Source organism: Atractosteus spatula, chromosome 12 (genome assembly GCF_055471065.1).
Source record: "Atractosteus spatula isolate fAtrSpa1 chromosome 12, fAtrSpa1.hap1, whole genome shotgun sequence".
Taxonomy (NCBI): domain Eukaryota; kingdom Metazoa; phylum Chordata; class Actinopteri; order Semionotiformes; family Lepisosteidae; genus Atractosteus; species Atractosteus spatula.
This window is the reverse complement of record NC_142717.1, coordinates 1,767,888-1,788,602: the sequence shown is the minus strand read 5'-3', so window position 1 is coordinate 1,788,602 and position 20,715 is coordinate 1,767,888. Positions and strand designations below refer to the sequence as shown.

The window sequence follows — 20,715 nt, the reverse complement described above, 5'->3', positions numbered from 1 at the left end:
AAATAATGAATTACATTTTCATTAAAAGCACATGTACGCACAGTGATTATTGCTTTTCTACTTTATGGCAACAACACAACAATGTATCTGTAATATTGCGAGAACTAATAAATTCTGAGCAGACGTCTTTAGATAAATCCAGGCCACATGCAATGTACAATGAAATTAGTTATATTTCTCTTAAATAATTTCAAGCTCTTGGGCCTGTTTTGTGGTTAATGAATTGCTTATGCCACTTCACTATAAAATATATTTCTCAGTTTTGGAAAACAGATCCAGTAATTGCCGAATTTGCAGTTATAAAATAGTGTTGATTATTCAAACTCACACAGGACAAGAATGACAGCCACATTTTTAAAATCTGACTGGCTAGATTACAAAGTCCCGTCAATATTTATAGCTCATTTCTGCTTTAGAATTGAAACTCCTACTAAGAAAAAAGATCAAGAAACCGAATCGCAAAATGTTACGTTACTCCTGGATTTAGTTTCACGTTTGGGGAAACCAGACAAAGAAACCGAATGGATTTGAATCCACTTCTAGGCAATTTGTGAAAATCCAAAGCACAAAATATGCCATGTTCTTTCTGAAAGCAAGAAAACCGAGCAATCAAATGGGGAAATGTGTGCAGCCTCTGTAGGAACTTCTCTCACTGTAGTCTCACGGGGCTTGTGCTATATGGAGTCTCTTGATCTCGAAGTGTCAAGGTATGGAGTGCCCTGAGGAGCTCCTCCAAACCAAGTTAATAGGAGCCGGAGTGTGCAGATTGCGCATTGCTGCTGCAGCCACGATGAGGAATCCTCAAGAAGCCTGAAGGATGAAGCGTCCGGGTGTGGATCCTGGTGTACAGAGCACCATGGTTAGATTGACAGAAAGGCAGAATGACAAAAGGATAACTAGGCAGAGCTGCAGTATTATTATTTTTTTGCCCAACCTACATTGATTAGAAAAAAGCTGGAAGCTGGTAGCTGGAAATGTGATACTATTAGAGTTCAGCATCATGTTTGTCTTCCATCATTACTGTATCATAACAATGGGTACCAATATCCAACACTTTTGATGAAAGGAAAACTAAACTTAAAAATTAAAAATTAAAAATTAAATTGATTGATTAAATTGACTGTACTTTTGGAGCCCTGTGAAATTTAATATCCATAGGCTGAAATCAGCAAATATATTTAAAACCACTTTATATAGTAATTGGCTGCATGTCTTGAAGAAGTATTTTATTTTTTTCAATCCCATTTCTGACAAAAGTATAAAATGTGTGATTCTGATCATGGCATGATGTTATCAAAACCGGTGATCTAAAATACTGTGTGTTTTTAATCTAATCCCTTTCCTTCTGAGTGAAGCAAGACAGCTGTGTTGCCTGTGGATGATAAATGAATCATCAAAGACTAAAAACATGTCCAGAACTTACAATCTACATTGTCAAAATGCGCTTTCACCTGACCCCAATTTCATTTGTTCATGAGCATGTGGATTTAGTGTTGTATGCAGACCTGGAAGCACTGACCTCTGTTCCTCCCTGTCTTTAATATACTTTCTGTGCTTCATGAAGTGAGGGATAATGCTACAGTCAGAGGATTATTTTGTTCTAATTCTGCAGTGCATTTGGGCACCTCAGATGCTCACTGATTCAAATTGCCTCTGGTTTCCTCTGGGGTTTTGTTGTTTTTTTAACTGGAATTTAACAGAGCTGTAAGCTTTAAAGGCATGAAATGCAGTCAGTCAGTTATCCCTTGTGACTCCAGCTAATGGCCAGGAAACTCAGACCACTTAAGAGTACTACACAGTTTCAGTCATGAATAGTAGAGTACAAGAGCACGGCTTTTTTATTGTAAAAATAAAGCTTTGCATACAATCATAAAGAAATACTGTAGCGCAAAGTTGTAAACTACAAGAAATGTCATGGCACATTAAATGAATTTTTGTGGTTTAGGAGTTTTCCCTTGGAAAATAATATCCCATTGTATTTATATACTGTATAACGGAATGCTTTGTCTTGACAAAATTAAACATGTGGTTAATAAACAAGGTACGGGCACATAAAACCTAGTGTTATAAATCAATCTGTGTTCCTAGAATTGTTTAGGTGCCTGTAATTTGTTCAGTGTTCTCAGCATAACCGATTTTGAACCTCATTGTAACTGCTTTGAAGCCAATACACCAATTCACAGGAATATGCTACTGTATATTCATGCCCTGGAGCCTGCTCACTGTCTCGTGTCACTCACTGCCTTTATCAACACAATGCATAGTGGTCACAGTGCAGTTTTGTCAATAAGAATGGGAAGATGAAATGGTAAAACTAAAGAAATGTTATTTATTACAGGGTAGTGGGAGGACTAAATTTCAGGAAACAGAAAGCAAGGGAAAGCCCTCTGCATTTCTATTATTCAGAGCACGGTTTTAGGCTCTGTACTTTTGTTTTTAATGATTACTTTAATCATGTGAAAAAGCACTCAAAGGTTGAATTGCTACCAACGTGAACAACACAGTAAACCAACAGCTTTCAAAGAGATGTTCTTTCTACACTGACACGCTTTTGCTATTTGTACCTAAATTGGTCTTCTTGTACTGTTTGTCTTGGTTTAAACACATAATGGTGAGGTCAGATTGCTAACTGTTTGTGTGCATGTGTTTCAGGATAAAGACCTGGAATGTAAAATCGAAGAGTACAAAGAAACTAAAAAGTCATGTCCTGAAAGCCAGATAACGGAATGGTTTATACAGCTCTTGCTAGGTGTTCACTATATGCATGAGAGGTAATTCTATAATACTGATTTGATTTTTATGCATATTTTTTAAAAAACCATAGATGCTTTGCTAGTGTACTGAAACCAACATATACAGTATCCCTGAGCATTTAGGGGAATCAGTTGAAATCTGTAAGTGTGGTATCTAAGGCTGATAGCCAGAATTATTTTTCTCATGAAAATGAATTGACTAAAAAAATCAAAATATTTAAACAAAAAGCCCAAAGTAAAAAAGTTTGAAGAGTCTCCTGTCTCTGCCAGAGGTAGACAGCTGGGGTCCACTTTCTTTTCTAACAAACCACCAAGTTTAATAGTCCACACTTAGGGTGGATAGCCACTTTGATTGCTGCTGAAATCCTCCTCACTCTCGGTAATGATAAAGTTCCTTTGGCAGTTTGTTCAATTGAAATTCCCTTCAGGTTTTTGGCTGTCACTTAGAGTTTGTACCTCTGATTTGCCAGCAATAATAAATTGTTTTCTGAGCGTGCTGGTTTCCTTCTGGATCCAAGCTATAATTTTACGGCAATAAAAAAAAACAAAAAAAAAACCAAACAAACCACATCATGAACAGCCTTGCGGTTTTATTGTACTGTAATTAACAGTTCAGATAAACTCTGCTGTCTCTCACGGAGATAAAAGTTTCACTGGATGTGAATGAGATAAATTATGCTCAAAGTGAACAACATGAATAAAAAATAAAAATAATTAGAAAAATAATAATAAAAGCTAAAGTCCTAGGTATCCAGCGGGTTCTGTAGTAGGGGCCTGTACCCACATGCACCTAGTCTAATGTTATGACGCCTTCTTTATTTTGCCTCTGTTGAAAGCCGAGTGTTAAAAGGCTCTGGATATACAGTTTTCCTCAATTTTAAAACAAACTATTTTAAAGAAGAGTATTGTGGTAGGTTTTAATGTTTCCCTTGTTTTCTCGTTTTGCTTTTCAGGAGGATATTGCACAGGGATTTAAAAACCAAAAATATTTTCCTGAAAAATAACATTGTGAAAATAGGTAAGATTGTCCTTCCTCAGTGGACACGTCTGGATGTTTGCTTATCTGTGCAGAGTCTCCAAAGAAAAGCTTTTTAATGCGTTAGGAGCTGGAATGCATGCATCCAGCATTTCTCAAATTTCTCTGACAATAAAGAAAGGCACCAATCCAGGGAAAATGATGGATTTAAATGGATATATACAGTATATACCCAAAGTGTCATTCTTACATACTGCACAGAACACCTTACGTCCAATTTCAGTACAATGGTAACTGCTTAGGAGTGCGTTCAGTACCCTCTCTCGTTCACACAGTGCGTTTCTCCTGTTTAGGAGATTTTGGAGTTTCTCGTCTTCTCATGGGCTCCTGTGACCTGGCCACGACTTTCACAGGCACTCCGTACTACATGAGCCCAGAGGTCCTCAGCCACCAGGGGTATGACTCCAAGTCTGATGTATGGTGAGTAAGTTCTTGCCAGTGCGGGAGTGTTCAGACAGGCAGTCTGTGGAAGCCGCGTCTTTCGGCTCCCTGCTTGCATCGTGGTAATGAAGAAGAATGTGGCAGAGAGCTGCTCCCCCAGATCTTCTCCAGAGGGGGGTCACTCACCTGGATATTTGCTAGACATGGACAAATCCAAAACTGAATGAACGAATGATAATAAGAGCTTTAAGATTACGCCTATCCTTTGTAACAAGTCTGTCATTTTGATCACTTAATCTTTCTTTTTTTAATGAGCAGGATTGCCAGTGTGACTGTTAGGGTCTAGTTAAAATGTAAATGCAACAGTTAAATCCTAAAGATTTCACAAAAACAAGCACACACATTTGTAGAAATAAAACATAACAAGACTTAAAATTACTGTAAATGTGTGTTTTATTACTGCATTTCCTGTCCATCCTTTTACTAGTAACTTGCTACACAGTCATTTTCTGCGTGAGTAAAGATTTGCTTTAGTGGCTACAGATGAGAATACTATACTTGTGCACTGCTAGAATTCACTTGATTTATTTTTGAGTCAAATTGATTAAAGAGCATATTTAAAGTGTAGAGCTATCTTGTGTCATACCACAGTTTTAAAACACTAATTAACTTAATTGAACACTGACCTACGGAAAACCTCACTTAAGTGACCAAAAAAGTTCAGTCAGTTCCTCATATGCAAATGAAGTTGCTTGTGTTTGTGTGTTTTGCGTGCCGGCGGCTCTCTATCCAGTATTATAGTATAAGCAGAAATGTAATGGTATGTTCACATGCTTTTCATTCAGTACAAAAAGGAACGAGTATAACTGAATACTATGACGCATAATAATGCATCAGTAATATGTCCCACTTATTACAATGCAGTTGACATACAGTATATTCAATGCTTACGAAGACGGAATAAGACTTATTCTACCCAAGCAAAATCCCATGCTAGTCACAATAAAACAATTAAAATTGTATTAGGAAAGACTTTAGTTTTTATATTTCCTCCTTCTTCTGCACACATAATCATTTTAATATTTACTTCTACATATTTTCTTACTTTGGAAATGCTGATTAATTTTCAAATAGAGTAGGAAATAATATTTCTCCCGGGTAGGAGGACAACCAAGCTGGAATCTCAATAATACATCTAACCTCAGGCACTCTATGATAATTTATGCATCAAGCACCTTCAGCATTTTGATCTTTGTCAGCGTTGTAATGAATTCATATTTTATGCAGACAAATACAGATGATGATTCATAATGAAAGGAGAAAAATAAAAAAACAAAATAGCTATGTGAAATCAAGACTGTGTATCTGATGTGACATATTCATATGTAGGATGGTCAGAAGAAAAATATTACTAGTGACCATCTGTAATATTAATTAAATCAACTACCATTTAAACCTCACAGTAATTCCTATGATGAATTTAGCATATTTGTACTAACAGCATAGGAGTTCTCCAGTTCTATTTCCTAATTCTCTGTTTACCGTGTTAAAATCATCTTCTGCGTAGAAAACACTCTCATGTTCTATTAACAAGTATGATGAAACTCAGTACACAGAAGAGTCTGGATTTACAGTATACAGTAAATATACAAGCACATGGCTTCCTTTAAATAGAAGAACACTATTATGTCAATTAGTCATAGCAACAGCAACAGGAGTAATACAATTTACACCATGCACACAAATTTTATGGCTGGAAGCAATTCAAGCAATCTTATGTTTTACATAATACTTAAGTATTAACATATTAATTAGTGAGCAGATTGATCATGCTGATTGTTTGAATAGTTTTGTTCCTTGATATACTGTAGCAAAATACTGGGTTCAACAGGTGATATTGTACTAGCACCAGGTGTGAAGTATTTAGTAGTTGAGTTAACATTGACAAATTGATATTGATTCAGAACTAGACATTCAAACATATATTATTTTTAATTAAAGATAGGACAGCAAAAGATATTACTCCTTTAGTAATGTCTGAATTGAGCTTGATTGCTGTAGGTATAATGCCGTAGGCATAACTGAAGGTCGCCTGTCTGAGAGAAGTTTCCCAGAGAATCACATAGAAAGCTGTGGGTTCAAATCCCAGATGGAACAGTGCTACTGCACCTCTGAGTAAGGAAGTTCATTCAGACTCTGCCAGTAAAATATCCTGCTGTATAAACAAGTATACTGTAAATGTGAGTTGTTTGGGATAAAAGCACCAACCTCGTTGATTAAATGACCTTTAACACACAGCTGGAGCATATGAATATAAGATGCTAAAGGAGCCCTTTACATTGGGATGACATAAGTAGTGGAGTACCACAGGGGTCAGTTCTAGGACCACTGCCCATACTCATCCATATTAATGATCTGTATAGATTCTGGTATAGTTTAGCGAACTATAGAACTACTGTAGCAGGTGAATAATACCAAACCCAGTTAGTCAGAACATAGTCAGGCAAACAAATCCGAGAGGGGCGAGACAAGAGAGAGGTCACGAGGAATCCAAAGCCAAAGAGTCGTAGGTGAAGGGATCCAGACGAGGTCGAGAGGGTGTCAGGAACGGGGGGCGGGGCGGGGCGGGGCTGGCTCAGGAGGCGGGTGAAATCCTGATACCAAGCGCCGGTGGCAGTGAGCAGTCGCGGAGAAAAGGTGTGGAATGAAGATGGAATCATTTGGAGTTAATTGGCGCCGGCTGTGCTCGTAACAGCAGTGGCCCCGGGAGGCTGTGAAAGGGCTGCCCTGCAGGCAGGAGAGAACCTGGAAGGTAAAGAGTCACCACACTGCCCCAGGACCTGACCCGGGATCTGAGTCATCTATGTAATCATTTTCAAACTGGCAGAAATAATGTGCACATCAGCACAGTGATTGTAGCTCCTGGACAGCACGAAAACAGTCTACATGCTTGGAGGCAAATCAGATGTTACATTTTATTAGTTGAGAGACACAATCTCCATCTTCTGTGGGCCGCAGAACAACAGAAGTGACAACAAAGTGGCAGATTATTTAAAATATTTTATTACGTCAATTAACCCTGAGCGATGTACTTCTTCTATGCATGAGTATAGCTGTAAAGAATGAGATAATATGTGTTAAATTACTTCATTTCACCTTAAAATTCAATGTGAGAATAAGGATTTGACATCTATGACACTGCGTCCTCTTTATTGTACATAGCAAAAGGGTATACACTTGTCTATGTCTGTAATTATATGTACCTGTCATGTGTCTTGATGAGCGTGCAGTCATTCAGAATCTGACCTGTGTGCCATCAGCCCCAAAATGAAAAGACTAGGCCAGAGCATAACTTGCTTTTTATTAGAAATGAGGGCTGCCAGAATTGGGTAGGTCAATATTTGAAGTTTGATTTCCTTTTCAAAAGAGAATATTGCCTTTTCCTTTTAAGAAAAGGCATATGGCATATGCTCACTGCATACTAAATCACTTCAGTGAATTCAGACTAGGTTTTACCCAGGTTTTATTTGCATAGAATTAGAGGGTTTTGATGTTCTTTTAACACCAGGCAAGATATCAGAGACATCTATGCTATGCTATGAATTTCAAAACAACAAGAACAACGTGCTTAACCAAGGAAAATTGTGTTTTAACTGCAAGTTAACCGCATGTTTACACGTACTGTTTTGCTACACTTTCCTTATTTACTTTTACCAAAACGTAAAGAAGACAATGTGCATGATCTGCAAAAGGTTTCCCACCTACAAGCTATAACATTGCAAAAAATTGCACAGAAGTTAAAATACTTCTGCAGTGTCAATAAGCTCAATACTGGAATAATGACAAGACTCATTCGGGTCTTCTACAGTATATATTTTTGGATGAATCCTCAGTATAGTGTTTAGGAGCCTGAAATATTAATTCTCCTGGTGACAATGTTAGATTCACAGCTATGAGGACATTATTATCATTACATGCCTTTAAAAAGGCAGATGAATTCTGTTCAGTTTTGATTTTACTGAATATAGAAAAATTTGTGGAATGCAATCAATATAGGGTGGCTCGGTGGTGCAAGGGTTAGCACTGTTCTGTGGAGCCCCAGGTTCAATTTAGGTACAGTAGGTTAATTGGCTACTGCGAAAATGAGCTCTGGTGTGTGTCTGTGTGTGTCCTGTGACGGACTGGTGTCCTGCCCAGAGTGTGTCCCGCCTTGTGCCTGTTGCTTGCTGGGATAGGACCCTGATTTGGATGATGTGGTTAGTGGATGGATGGAGATCAGTTTGTAAGTGGAATTTCAATGTGTTGCCACTGATGACAACGGCAGTCAGTAGTGAACTCAGCAACAAAACATATTTGAACATATTCAGAACATGTCTTGAATTGTGGTTTAGTAAGGACTTAATGACCCAAGTGTTAAATCAGCATGGGAAATACATTCTTAAGAAAATAGTCTGAATTAAGAAATTGAGAAAATTCTCAATACAAAGGCAGCTTATAAAAACATCAGGATCAATACATGAGCAACTTCACTGCTCTTGCTCTAAACTGCCTAAGCAAGACAAGCATACAAACATAGCCAATACATTTACATTGTGGTTTGTATAATGTTCATATGTTCACAAGTACACAAAGAGGGAAAATCCGAAAGTACAAATCTTTTGCACACAATTCCCTTCCAGAGATTTTACTCAAGTCAAGCACTTGAGTTTTGTTATTTTGACTTTTAGAAACAATAATTCTACATAAAGTTTGAATGTCAGTAGTATTGTCCACATATCGTAATTTGCACCAGCAGTCTTGTTCCACAGGAGTTGAGAAATTCTGGACTGCTTCTATTCTGTTACCATGCAGAGAATGAAACTGCAGGTTTGTTTTGCAGGTCTCTGGGATGCATACTGTATGAGATGTGCTGTTTGGAGCATGCATTCACCGGCCATAATTTCTTATCTGTTGTCATGAAAATTGTGGAGGGGAAAACTCCGGTCCTGCCAGACAGATATTCAGAAGAGCTTAATTCGATCTTACAGGGGTAAGGTTTCTCGACCTACTTTTTTTGGTGTAACAAGAAATCAGTATCACTCAATTAAATCTATGACCATTTTGCTGAAAAAATACGTTTTGCCCACTGTTAATGGAAGAAAACATCTGAACTCATTCTTACAAGGCAATCTTAAACTCTATTATATACAGTTCAGATAATAATTACACATTCACTTGAGACAAAGAATGGCTAGATCTATTTATAGTCTGAAACCAAAATGGTGGAGCTGCACATTGGTGGTGGTGGAGGGGAGTCCCCATTACCTCTAAAGCGTTTTGAGTGGAGTGTCCAGAAAAGATCTATATAAGTGTAAGCAATTATTATAATTAAAATAATTTGACAGCAATTTATGTAACATATTCACTTATAATGATCATGAACAACAATAAATTGCAAAAAACAATAAAGACGACAAGTTAAATTGATCAACTAATTGCTGTTTCATCAATGAAAATATATTTTGTTGAATTACTTTGATTTAAAATGGATCTATGGGTCCTTCGATGCACTGCATTTAAAGATCAAATGGTGAAATGTTTCTAAAAAATCTTTCACTTAGCTCTCAAAACGTTGTGGATTCTAAAGCCGATTTAACACTCGTGTGGTTTATCTCTTACCAAAAACGTTTGGTAAGAAGTCTCTCTTCCGTTGTCTGCAATAATCTTAAGTAATTGCATTGCTGTGGACTCTGCGGTCTGCCAACAGGAGAGGCTCTCCAGAGCGCAGTTTGCAGAGTAACCTTTTATTTTCTCACACTCTTCTTTCAAAAAGCGGATCCGTTATAATTATGAAAAATAGCTTTGGACATGCATGCCCTTTAAATAGTGTTTTACAGGTGATGTGTAGTTTTATCCTTGGGGATTTCATGGGCTATAACACTGACAAATCAAAGTAGTTCTATTGAAATATGTTTGTGCTCAGTACCATTTAAGTGTACAATCCTCATTATACGGTTCTGTGGGTTGTGCAGACTGTGTCCTACATGTAACATTACATTTTAACATTTTTATATTACTTTATTGTCTATCCAAAAGGGTGATTTTTTTTTATTTTATCAGCATCAACATAAAAAACTACAAACATAACAATGTAGCAATACAACAATATAGTGCATATACTGCATACACAGTACACACATCTTGCTCTGCCCATATTACACTAACATTGTATGAGTCAGATTCATATAGAAAGCAGTCACTTAGCTGCGTTTAATACACCAATTGCACAGGGAACAAAAGATTGCTTGGATACATTTTCTAGGCCATAGGCACTCTAAAAACCTCCCTGAAGGTAGCAGTTGGGAATGAAGAGGGTGGGAGGGGTCATCAACAGTAAGCTGAGATTTCCTTTAAACTGCAATACAATACAGCTCTTTAAGCTGTTTCTGTGGTCAACAAAGCTTTTGCCTTTTGTAACATCATGCATTTGCTTTCTCAAGGGTTTAACGGCACTTTGCTCTCATACAGTGATAGTATACCAGAGTAAAACTCTAAAGGGGTTCATGTTTTAATACAGTCCTACCAAAGCCGAGCTTCCAAGCTTTTCTTCCTTCAGTGTGCAGTAGCAAACAGGGAGTTCAACTTTAATCAGCAAATTAAATCATTTTTTTTTGTTTTAGTCAGTACAGAAGAATTAAATGATAATCAAATTTATTATTCGCTGCCAGCATATACATGAGATTAAAAATGTTATTATGGCACCACGAAAAGGTTGTCTAATGCCTAGGGTTTCTCTGTTATTAGCATGCTGAACAAGGATCCTTCATTAAGACTGTCGGCTGCAGATATCCTGAAAATGAAATTCATCGAGGAGCACCTACATGTAAGTTTGTATTGACATTTGTGTTGTGAATTAACATCCAATAGAAGATAATATATCAGTTCTTTTTTCAAAGGCGTAATCCATGCAGTTTTTTTCTGCTCTCAAACTGCACAGCTCCACCAATAAATGAAAATTATTATTTTTATAATTTACTATTTATTTTTTATTATTTCACCAATAAATGAAGAAATAATAGGGAATCCCACCCTGTCACCACTAAAATATTTGTCCACACTCACATTTTGCGCAAATACCGTAGGAAATTTGTAAATTTCACTCCAAATATTGACCTACTAGAACATTTACATTTATTTTGTTTTTCAGCTCTGAGAAAGTGGGTCCTCTAATTCCAAAAACCTTTAGGCTTGAATTATGGAGTGCTTAGGCATTGAATGATTTTAACCAATAATGGCTGCATTTTATTTAGCAAAATACAAATTAATACATAAATAGTAGATACAGTAGCTGCCCTGGAATCATTACTTAGGAAAGATGCAGAACATGTCTGGTTTGAAGTGAGAATACAGTTCAGGAGATTTGTATTTGTCGCAGTGCCTTAGTAGTTTTCTCAGATCCTTCTGCTGATAGAGCTCTTGAGTGCTGCAGATTGATCTTGTTAGATCTCAGAATGTGAGTAAGGCAGGGCCTGGCCAGCACTCAGATGGAAGGAAGATTGAAGGAAGGAGTCAAAGGACGATTAGGCTGCTGCCGTAAGTAGCACTGGAGGACCAGTAGGAGGTGCTGTTCCCTCTAGAGCAGAACATCTAAACCAATAACCCAGTGTGGTGACAGGGGACGCTGCTGTAGACGTGCTGACTTTCAGAAATGTTCAGAACAAGGACCTGACTGCTTGGTTATTAAAAAATCTGTGGCATTATTTTTTAATCAGTGGGGGGTGGTTTCCCTAGTGTTCTGGCTGAAATCCACTCTCAGCACAACCTGGCCTGCCTAGATTTCACCCTGTATTCCACTGGTGAAGTTCGTAGGGAGCATATTGGATGCTGCCCTTCAGTGGTGTGGTATGGGTCTCCTACTGTATATCTGAAATACTCTGAGACCCTTTGAGATGAAAATCAATTATTAATTCTTAGTGTAAAATGATCAGAGACAAGAAAAAACTACATTTAAAGACATTCGAGTGCTATACTGCATCTAATTTTACTTACTGTGGCATTGGGGCTTATTAGGAATTCTTATGGAATTAAAATGATATTTCTTGTAATACAGTACATAGGCTTAATGATATCCTTAGGCTCGTTATGTTATTGCGTGATGTCATTGATTTTTCTAATTTGACTTAGAAAAATCAATGTTTCCATTCTGTTTTGTTCAGAAGAGCAGTTTACTCTTTGCTAGATAAACCAGCCGTAGAAATATTTTGTATAATGCAACAAAATTTCTCCTGTGTTGTACTGGGATTTTTGAAAGCATCAAACTGTTAAAAAAATAGCACACACTACCAAAGAATGCTTCACAAAATACAGGCTTCAAAAGAAGTATTTTTTCTTGATTGCAGTTCTCCAGGCTATTGTTTTATTGTCTGTGTTTCGGAAACCTAATAATTAATGTTTTTTTTCAGAGCTGAACCTGTGCTTTGTGATACTATGCAAATCTTTTTCTCGTAGTAAAAACAAAATTATTAGGAACTTTTTATACATTTTGGCATGTCCTGCTGTTATTCACAAAATGTTTAAATAGCAGATTTTAAGTTATTTATGAATAGTGAAATATACCTTGTTTGTGTTCCAAAAAAAAAATTATGCCCAATTATGCATTCTGTTGGTGACTTCTGTATATTCAAAAACCCTTTCAGGACAGCAGGCAGAGCTTGTCAGGTTCTGTTGACTTCCTTTTGGTCTTGCAGCCTTGAATTCCGAATGCTCAGATGTCACTTTGACTGATTCTCTTTGTTCCAGAATATAAAACACAAGTTCTCAAGCATGACACTGAAAGAAAAAACAGTGAACTGTAAGAAAGAAGCTGCTGAAATTAGGAATGCGTTGTAAGTACACGTTTCCGTACTCAGAGTGAAAATACAATTTCTAAACGTTTGCGTTTATCAAGGCCTACCCAAAACCTCAAAGACCTTCATTTTCATAAACCTCAGGCCTTGCAAATCAGTTCCTGAAACATATAGCTTACGCTTGCAATTTAAGTGGCTCAAGTAGTAGCAGTTCTAATGAGGAATAAATCTGTGAATTTGCTGACTTGTGAAGAATGTAATCCTCTGTTTATAAGTAACATATATGAAAATTGAAATGATTGAAATATAATCTGAAGATAAGGTTTCAACTAAATATCATCCAAAATCGTTTATAGCGGTTCATTTTCACAATGAAGGTACTGTATGTCATAATGGTTTGTGCTGAGCATGAAAAATGCAGCTGTGAATAGCAGTTCTCACAGCACAGTCTCTGTCCAGTCAACGTTAAAGTCAGAATTTGTGACTCTTAACTACTTGTCCAGTATTTGTAAGAATACGTGACCCCCCAAGACAGGTCATATTTTCACAAATATTAATACAAACTCTTAATACTTAGATATCCTCCTGAAAAAATAATTGGTCTGACTGGTAATACACTCATACCGAACTTCAAACAACATTCAGTAAGTGGATTCACTGGGCAGCTCAGCACTGTCTTATTATCTGCTGTGTTTGTAACAGATTGGATTCAGAGGATAAAATTGGTCTTTTTTTTTCAATTTTCTGGACAAAGTGTACACTGACTGAATGTGACGTGAAATATACTTGGCTCTCATATTTTGGAGAACTAGGCTGCGTACTTACTGTATAGAATAGATACAAAACCCTACCAAGGCTGGTAAAATCTTTCTTTTTAAAATACTCTGAACTCTGATTAATTGGGCATTCTATTAAAGGTGAGCTGTAAAATGATAATGGAGTGTGCCTTCGGTTTTCCATTGTCCCTATCATTTATTCTTGAGCTGTTCTTAATCTGGTGATCCTAGGCACACAGAAGTCCCAAAGGAGTAATGGAAATAATCTATGTCTGTGAATGTATTTCTCAGGAAGACTTCTGTACTTGTAACAACATCAGTGTCATTGACAGTTCTGTTTTAACAGTTTGTAATTTTAGCTACTCACAGAAAAAAAAGTGTTCCGTCCATGTTTGCTTTCTTTGTGGGCAGTTTTTTGTGTGTGATATTTACAAAAAATGTGGGATGCAGTTATATTTCACGTTATGTGAAGACAAGCGTATTTGTGTATTAGTACTGTATATCAAACGTATATATTTTAAGCACTGTTTTTATTTTGTGTCAGTTTTATATATGTAGCTATACAAAGGAGATAAAAATAGGTAACCATAGGTCATGTGATTGCATGCCTAATTTAGGATGTGCTAATGAAGAGATATGCTCTGGGATTTTACATTTATTCTTTGCACACGTTACTTATGCTTCCATTCACAAGTTTTTTTTCCTATATAATTTTCAATGATTTGAAAAGAATCTCAACAACTACAAAGGAGTGTGTCAAATTCATTTATAAGTAAAAATATCTCATTAAACCTTGCATGCTAAAAGGGGTGGGTTAGTTACAAAACACCCACATTTGCAACAGCTCAAATATAACTGTGATGCAAAATAGATTATTTTCATATCTGTGCATGTACAGTGCCTTGCGAAAGTATTCGGCCCCCTTGAACTTTTCAACCTTTTGCCACATTTCAGGCTTCAAACATAAAGATATAAATTTTTTATTTTATGTGAAGAATCACCAACAAGTGGGACACAATTGTGAAGTGGAACGAAATCTATTGGATTTTTGAAACTTTTTTAACTAATAAAAAAATGAAAAGTGGGGCGTGCAAAATTATTCGGCCCCCTTGCGTTAATACTTTGTAGAGCCACCTTTTGCTGCGATTACAGCTGCAAGTCGCTTGGGGTATGTCTCTATCAGTTTTGCACATCGAGAGACTGAAATTCTTGCCCATTCTTCCTTGCAAAACAGCTCGAGCTCAGTGAGGTTGGATGGAGAGCGTTTGTGAACAGCAGTTTTCAGCTCTTTCCACAGATTCTCGATTGGATTCAGGTCTGGACTTTGACTTGGCCATTCAAACACCTGGATACGTTTATTTGTGAACCATTCCTTTGTAGATTTTGCTGTATGTTTGGGATCATTGTCTTGTTGGAAGATAAATCTCCGTCCCAGTCTCAGGTCTTTTGCAGACTCCAACAGGTTTTCATCCAGAATGGTCCTGTATTTGGCTGCATCCATCTTCCCCTCAATTTTAACCATCTTCCCTGTCCCTGCTGAAGAAAAGCAGGCCCAAACCATGATGCTGCCACCACCATGTTTGACAGTGGGGATGGTGTGTTGAGGGTGATGAGCTGTGTTGCTTTTACGCCAAACATATCGTTTTGCATTGTGGCCAAAAAGTTCGATTTTGGTTTCATCTGACCAGAGCACCTTCTTCCACATGTTTGGGGTGTCTCCCAGGTGGCTTGTGGCAAACTTTAGACGAGACTTTTTATGGATATCTTTGAGAAATGGCTTTCTTCTTGCCACTCTTCCATAAAGGCCAGATTTGTGCAGTGTAAGACTGATTGTTGTCCTATGGACAGACTCTCCCACCTCAGCTGTAGTTCTCTGCAGTTCATCCAGAGTGATCATGGGCCTCTTGGCTGCATCTCTGATCAGTCTTCTCCTTGTCTGAGCTGAAAGTTTAGAGGGACGGCCAGGTCTTGGTAGATTTGCAGTGGTCTGATACTCCTTCCATTTCAAGATGATCGCTTGCACAGTGCTCCTTGGGATGTTTGAAGCTTGGGAAATCTTTTTGTATCCAAATCCGGCTTTAAACTTCTCCACAACAGTATTACGGACCTGCCTGGTGTGTTCCTTGGTCTTCATGATGCTCTCTGCGCTTTCAACAGAACCTTGAGACTATCACAGAGCAGGTGCATTTATACAGAGACTTGATTACACACAGGTGGATTCTATTTATCACCATCAGTCATTTAGGACAACATTGGATCATTCAGAGATCCTCGCTGAACTTCTCGAGTGAGTTTGCTGCACTGAAAGTAAAGGGGCCGAATAATTTTGCACGCCCCACTTTTCATTTTTTTATTAGTTAAAAAAGTTTCAAAAATCCAATAGATTTCGTTCCACTTTACAATTGTGTCCCACTTGTTGGTGATTCTTCACATAAAATAAAAAATTTATATCTTTATGTTTGAAGCCTGAAATGTGGCAAAAGGTTGAAAAGTTCAAGGGGGCCGAATACTTTCGCAAGGCACTGTAACTAGAATCTCTCCATTGACATGTTTATTTCAAAGCTTCTAAAATAATTGCTAATGCTTGACACAGATTGAAAGTTACTTCCCTACAGTGAATTAATAGTGTTAATAGCTGCCAGTAAATGACCTTTTCTCACTAAAATATGTAAGATTCTACGCACTACTAAACGATATAGATTGAATTAAGAAGAGTCATGATTGTGTGCAGTATTAAAGACACTTGCAATCCATTTGTGACCACGCCACGAAATTAGTCAAATGTACTGTGAAGAATTCTCTGAAGGTATGCATTTTCAGCTTGGCTGGATTATATGTGTCCGGTAGCAACGAATGCAGCGAATGTTAACGCTGAGGGACATCGTTTTCACTGTGGAAATTTCTGTCGCTTCTGTCTCCAAACCCCCTTGTGATGATGAAGCTGCGCCAGGTGATCGCACGGCACCGGAAGCTGAGCTCTGGCTTGCTTCATTTAAAGTGTGTTCCCCGCCATATGTTCCTTTCAGGCAGAAAAAAGTCCACCTGGAAACTCTGCGGGAGCAGTCAGAAGTTCAGAAAATGACACCCAGGGAGCGCATGAGACTGCGGAAGTTACAGGCAGCAGATGAGAAAGCCGGAAAGTTAAAGTAAGGCCAGCGAAGTTTGTTCACTGGCTTCGAGCACAGCTGATGCACTACGGGCAGCGATCTGCAGAATTAAGAGTTTGGTTTGAATAACGAGAGAGGAGAAAATTGTGACACTAAGCTTGCTTGCCTGCTTGCCACTAAGTTTTCTCTCAAGGGAAAATCTCGGGGCAATTGCCCAATTGAGAAAATAAATTGGGGTTTTTCATCATTTAACAGAAAGGTAATTGAGGCATATTGTAACATGTTCTGATCTTTAACTTGATACATTTATTTGCTAAAAAAACACAATGAAGATTGTTTCCAAGATTTCTATAGGCAGAAGCAAGTTTCTTAAAATTGAAATATCATTCCTTGCTAAGGCAAAACACAAACACCACCATTCTAAAGCTATTCACCTTTAGACAGTTAATAAATAATAATAAATAATAAATGTAAATCGGACCTGATTTTCATTCGTTCAACAGGCAGCTTGCTGAAGAAAAATATCAGGAGAATTGTCGCCGAATACAAGAATTCCGGTCCCGAAACTTTCAGAATGTCAGTGTGGACGTTCTGCATGTAAGAGCTGTACAACTCTTTAAAAAAACTATTTTTTTAGCATTAGACTTCTAAATTAAAAGGGCAGAATATATCATTATTATCTCAAAATTTATAGACATTTTTATGTATTTCGTTATAAATATTCTTTTTGAAGCAAACGAAAAGTGTTCCCAAACACAAATTGTCAACATAATTTAGAAGAAGTCTACGAGTACAATCTTTTTTCCCCCTATGATGCTTTCATTTTTAAATGTTTTGAAGGTTGCATAAATACATTTTTCCTAAGTCATTAGATATTTTCTGAGTCACCTTCTGAAATATTCTTGATAAGTACTGATTTGACACACTAGTTTACCAATGCTGAAAGGACTGGTGGTTGACAGCATTCTGATTTTGTGTTTTTAGGAGTGTCAGGAGCAGACTGTGGAACAGGTTAACCAGACTCAGCCCATAACTGTGCAAGACTTCAAGTCCCTGGTCCGTTCAGGAGGCTGCACAGAGAAACAGGACACTGACAGGCTCTGTATGTCAGAGCCCCTGGATCATGGTAAGAAACCACCCTGTGCCTTTACCACAAAAGGTTAGAATCCAGATTTTCCCTGCACATGAAAATAGCTGGTATAAGTCTAACCACTGTGTGTCTGTATGCGCTCTTTGCCAGCTGTGATTCACTGATGTTTTCAGCAATACACTTTATTTCTACTGCTTTTGCCACTAAGGGTTAGCTTAATCTGTTTACAGGTCTGAATCCTAACGTATGAAACGTTTACAAGGTTGTTATGCGTAATATTTCTAATAATGAAGATGATGTTGATGGTGAAGATGTTAATGAAAACAACTACCATGAAAAATCTGACTGAAAATCCGAGACAGATGCATTTTGGTGGATGGATGGATAGTTGGATGGAAAAATGTTTCCTTTGGCTTTCTGCAACATGGATCATCTGTTGGATGATATGGTTTTCTAGGGAATTATAGGCTCAGCTGCTGGTTTCCCCTTTTGTTTTATACCATTTACGATCCAAAGAAAACTGTGAGCACTAGAGAATTTGGTTTCGCTCAGCGGATTTAAAATTCATTTGAAGAGATGGTCAGGCTACAGACTCTGTTCTTTCCACAAATCTGCATTGATGTGTTAGGGGCCTAGCAATGGTTGTCCATCATTTGTCCCGTGCTCTTAGTCTGCTTTACCTGCTTGTCTAAGGGGCTGTATTTCCTGTGTCCAATGTATCTATAGTTTTTGTTAACGTTTATAGTCACCCATCTCATGTGCAATTAATGAATCATGTACATCTGTGATGTACATTTGTTACTTACATTGTAAGTAACATGTATAATGATGTTTCCATTTTATATAGTGAGCAGATGCCTTGAGTAGTATTATAACTTGGTATAACGGGACACTGAGCTCGAGACAAGCGAAGTCATCAATACCCTAGGTGCTTAGTGTTTTGCTGATTGGATTGACCAAAAACGGTTTCCATGCTGTTAAGAGGCCCCATCATTCTGTGATGTGTGGCATGTGGCTTCCTGGAATCAAAAGCCACTGCAGTTTGGAACTGTGGTGAACCCTCCATCATCTAGGGCATTGCCTGTCCCTGAACATCTGTGGGTCACCCCACTGGTGATATTGACTGGCAGCAGCCATGACTGGTCAGTCTTTGCCTGCTGGGTAGAGTTGCACAGGAAGTCTGACAGAATGTCCCACAATGCAGTCTGTTTATGCAGTCTATGGTCATGTTTTCATTAATGCTAAAAAAAGTCAGTATCAACACTAACTTAGTAATACTTTCACTAGTGTCAACAGCGTCACAGTTCATTCTAAACATGACATCTCTATAGGTTTCAATAAGTGATTTTGATTGATACCTTGTTTAAAATATTTGACTGTGTTGGTTAGACCAGAAGGCTGCATTTCTAATGAGCATGACCATATATACTGGAAGCAGATACATTTCAATGACAATCTAACAAAAGTCACTGCTTCCAAGCTTTGCTTAAAAGAAAATAAGTACAGAGGAAGAAAGGACACCAAAAGCATTGTCTTTCCATTATAATCCATTACAGATTAAAGTAATAGGAGACATGCAATTAGTACATGATGGTCATAACATCTTTTGCAAAATTAATGTTATTGTCAGTTGACCTATTTTGAGAAGAAATTACAATGTGTTTCTCATCAGAAAAAAAGTGTTCCCGAATGTTGTATAGTCATTTTGTTATATTCAGACATTGCTCCTTTCTGAAGTAGTGTTGACTTCAGTGTCCAGTGTGGTGACTCCCTTTAACAAACAAAACAGCACACAGACTGATCACAAGCATGGAGCTTCCCACTGTTGCTGCACTAGCACAAGAGCCTGGAGGTGTGTGTGGGGATCTGTTCAATCAGTCATATTTAAGCTGGAGCAGAGGTCTGTGGTGACATGGGGATTTTTGAATTGACTGCCTAATACCCCACCATAAATTTAACTGGGATCTCAGGGCTAGCTGAGCCAAACTAATTGAATCAATTATTAAAGGATTTATAAACTGGAATAAGGGTAAACATGCACTATAAATATTTATGGATTTCTTTTTATTCTCAAAATATACTTAAAATGCACACAGAGAAAAATAGTAATAAATTCTTGCAAATATAATTCTAGTACTATAATTTTGCAAAAAAAAAGAAAATCAGTGTAATTATATTGTTAGTTTTAATTATCTGAAAGATGAAAATAAATATACCTCTCTTTTTGAGGCCTTTATGTCAGCCAGGTTTTGATAAAAATGCTTTAAAAAGATGTGTATATATCATCTGTAATTCAACAAAATGGATCATCATTGGAAGAGAGTAAATACTTTTGCAAGGCACTATATTTATAAAGCACTTTGGAATCCTATTGAAGAAAAAGTGCTTTACAGATCTGAGGAATTTTCTTATTATTTTATTGGCTTTTTTATTATTGTCCATCATGGTATTCTGCCATTAATAAGGAAGATATTGTAGAAGATGATACCTTGGAGTTTGCACTGAAATGTTAGTAGCAGTAAAATGTTTTCATATATTTCAGGAAAGAAAATGTATATAATTGCTTCTTTATTCCTATCTATATATGATTTTTTTAATTATGTGGCCATTAGAAGTTTGTTTCAAACTAATCTTATGTATGAAGTTAGAAACAGAATTTATTCAAGAAGAGTTAGTGAATTACAGCAACTTGATATAATAGACCTTAACAGACCATCTGTTATTCAGGATAATATCATACAGTGTGA

At 37.3% G+C, this 20,715-nt stretch overlaps 1 protein-coding gene across 1 annotated transcript in view; it reads left to right on the top strand.

The window, feature by feature from the left end:
* Nucleotides 1-20,715, top strand: part of nek11 (NIMA-related kinase 11) — an 85,177-nt gene that overhangs the window by 25,256 nt on the left and 39,206 nt on the right. Inside the window, exons 5-13 of the mRNA XM_088929648.1 lie at nt 2,653-2,771; nt 3,707-3,771; nt 4,083-4,209; nt 9,050-9,199; nt 10,954-11,032; nt 12,949-13,034; nt 16,798-16,917; nt 17,382-17,475; nt 17,863-18,004. Of these exons, the coding sequence (XP_088785774.1) occupies nt 2,653-2,771; nt 3,707-3,771; nt 4,083-4,209; nt 9,050-9,199; nt 10,954-11,032; nt 12,949-13,034; nt 16,798-16,917; nt 17,382-17,475; nt 17,863-18,004 (982 nt within the window). The remainder of the gene's footprint in view (nt 1-2,652; nt 2,772-3,706; nt 3,772-4,082; nt 4,210-9,049; nt 9,200-10,953; nt 11,033-12,948; nt 13,035-16,797; nt 16,918-17,381; nt 17,476-17,862; nt 18,005-20,715) is intronic.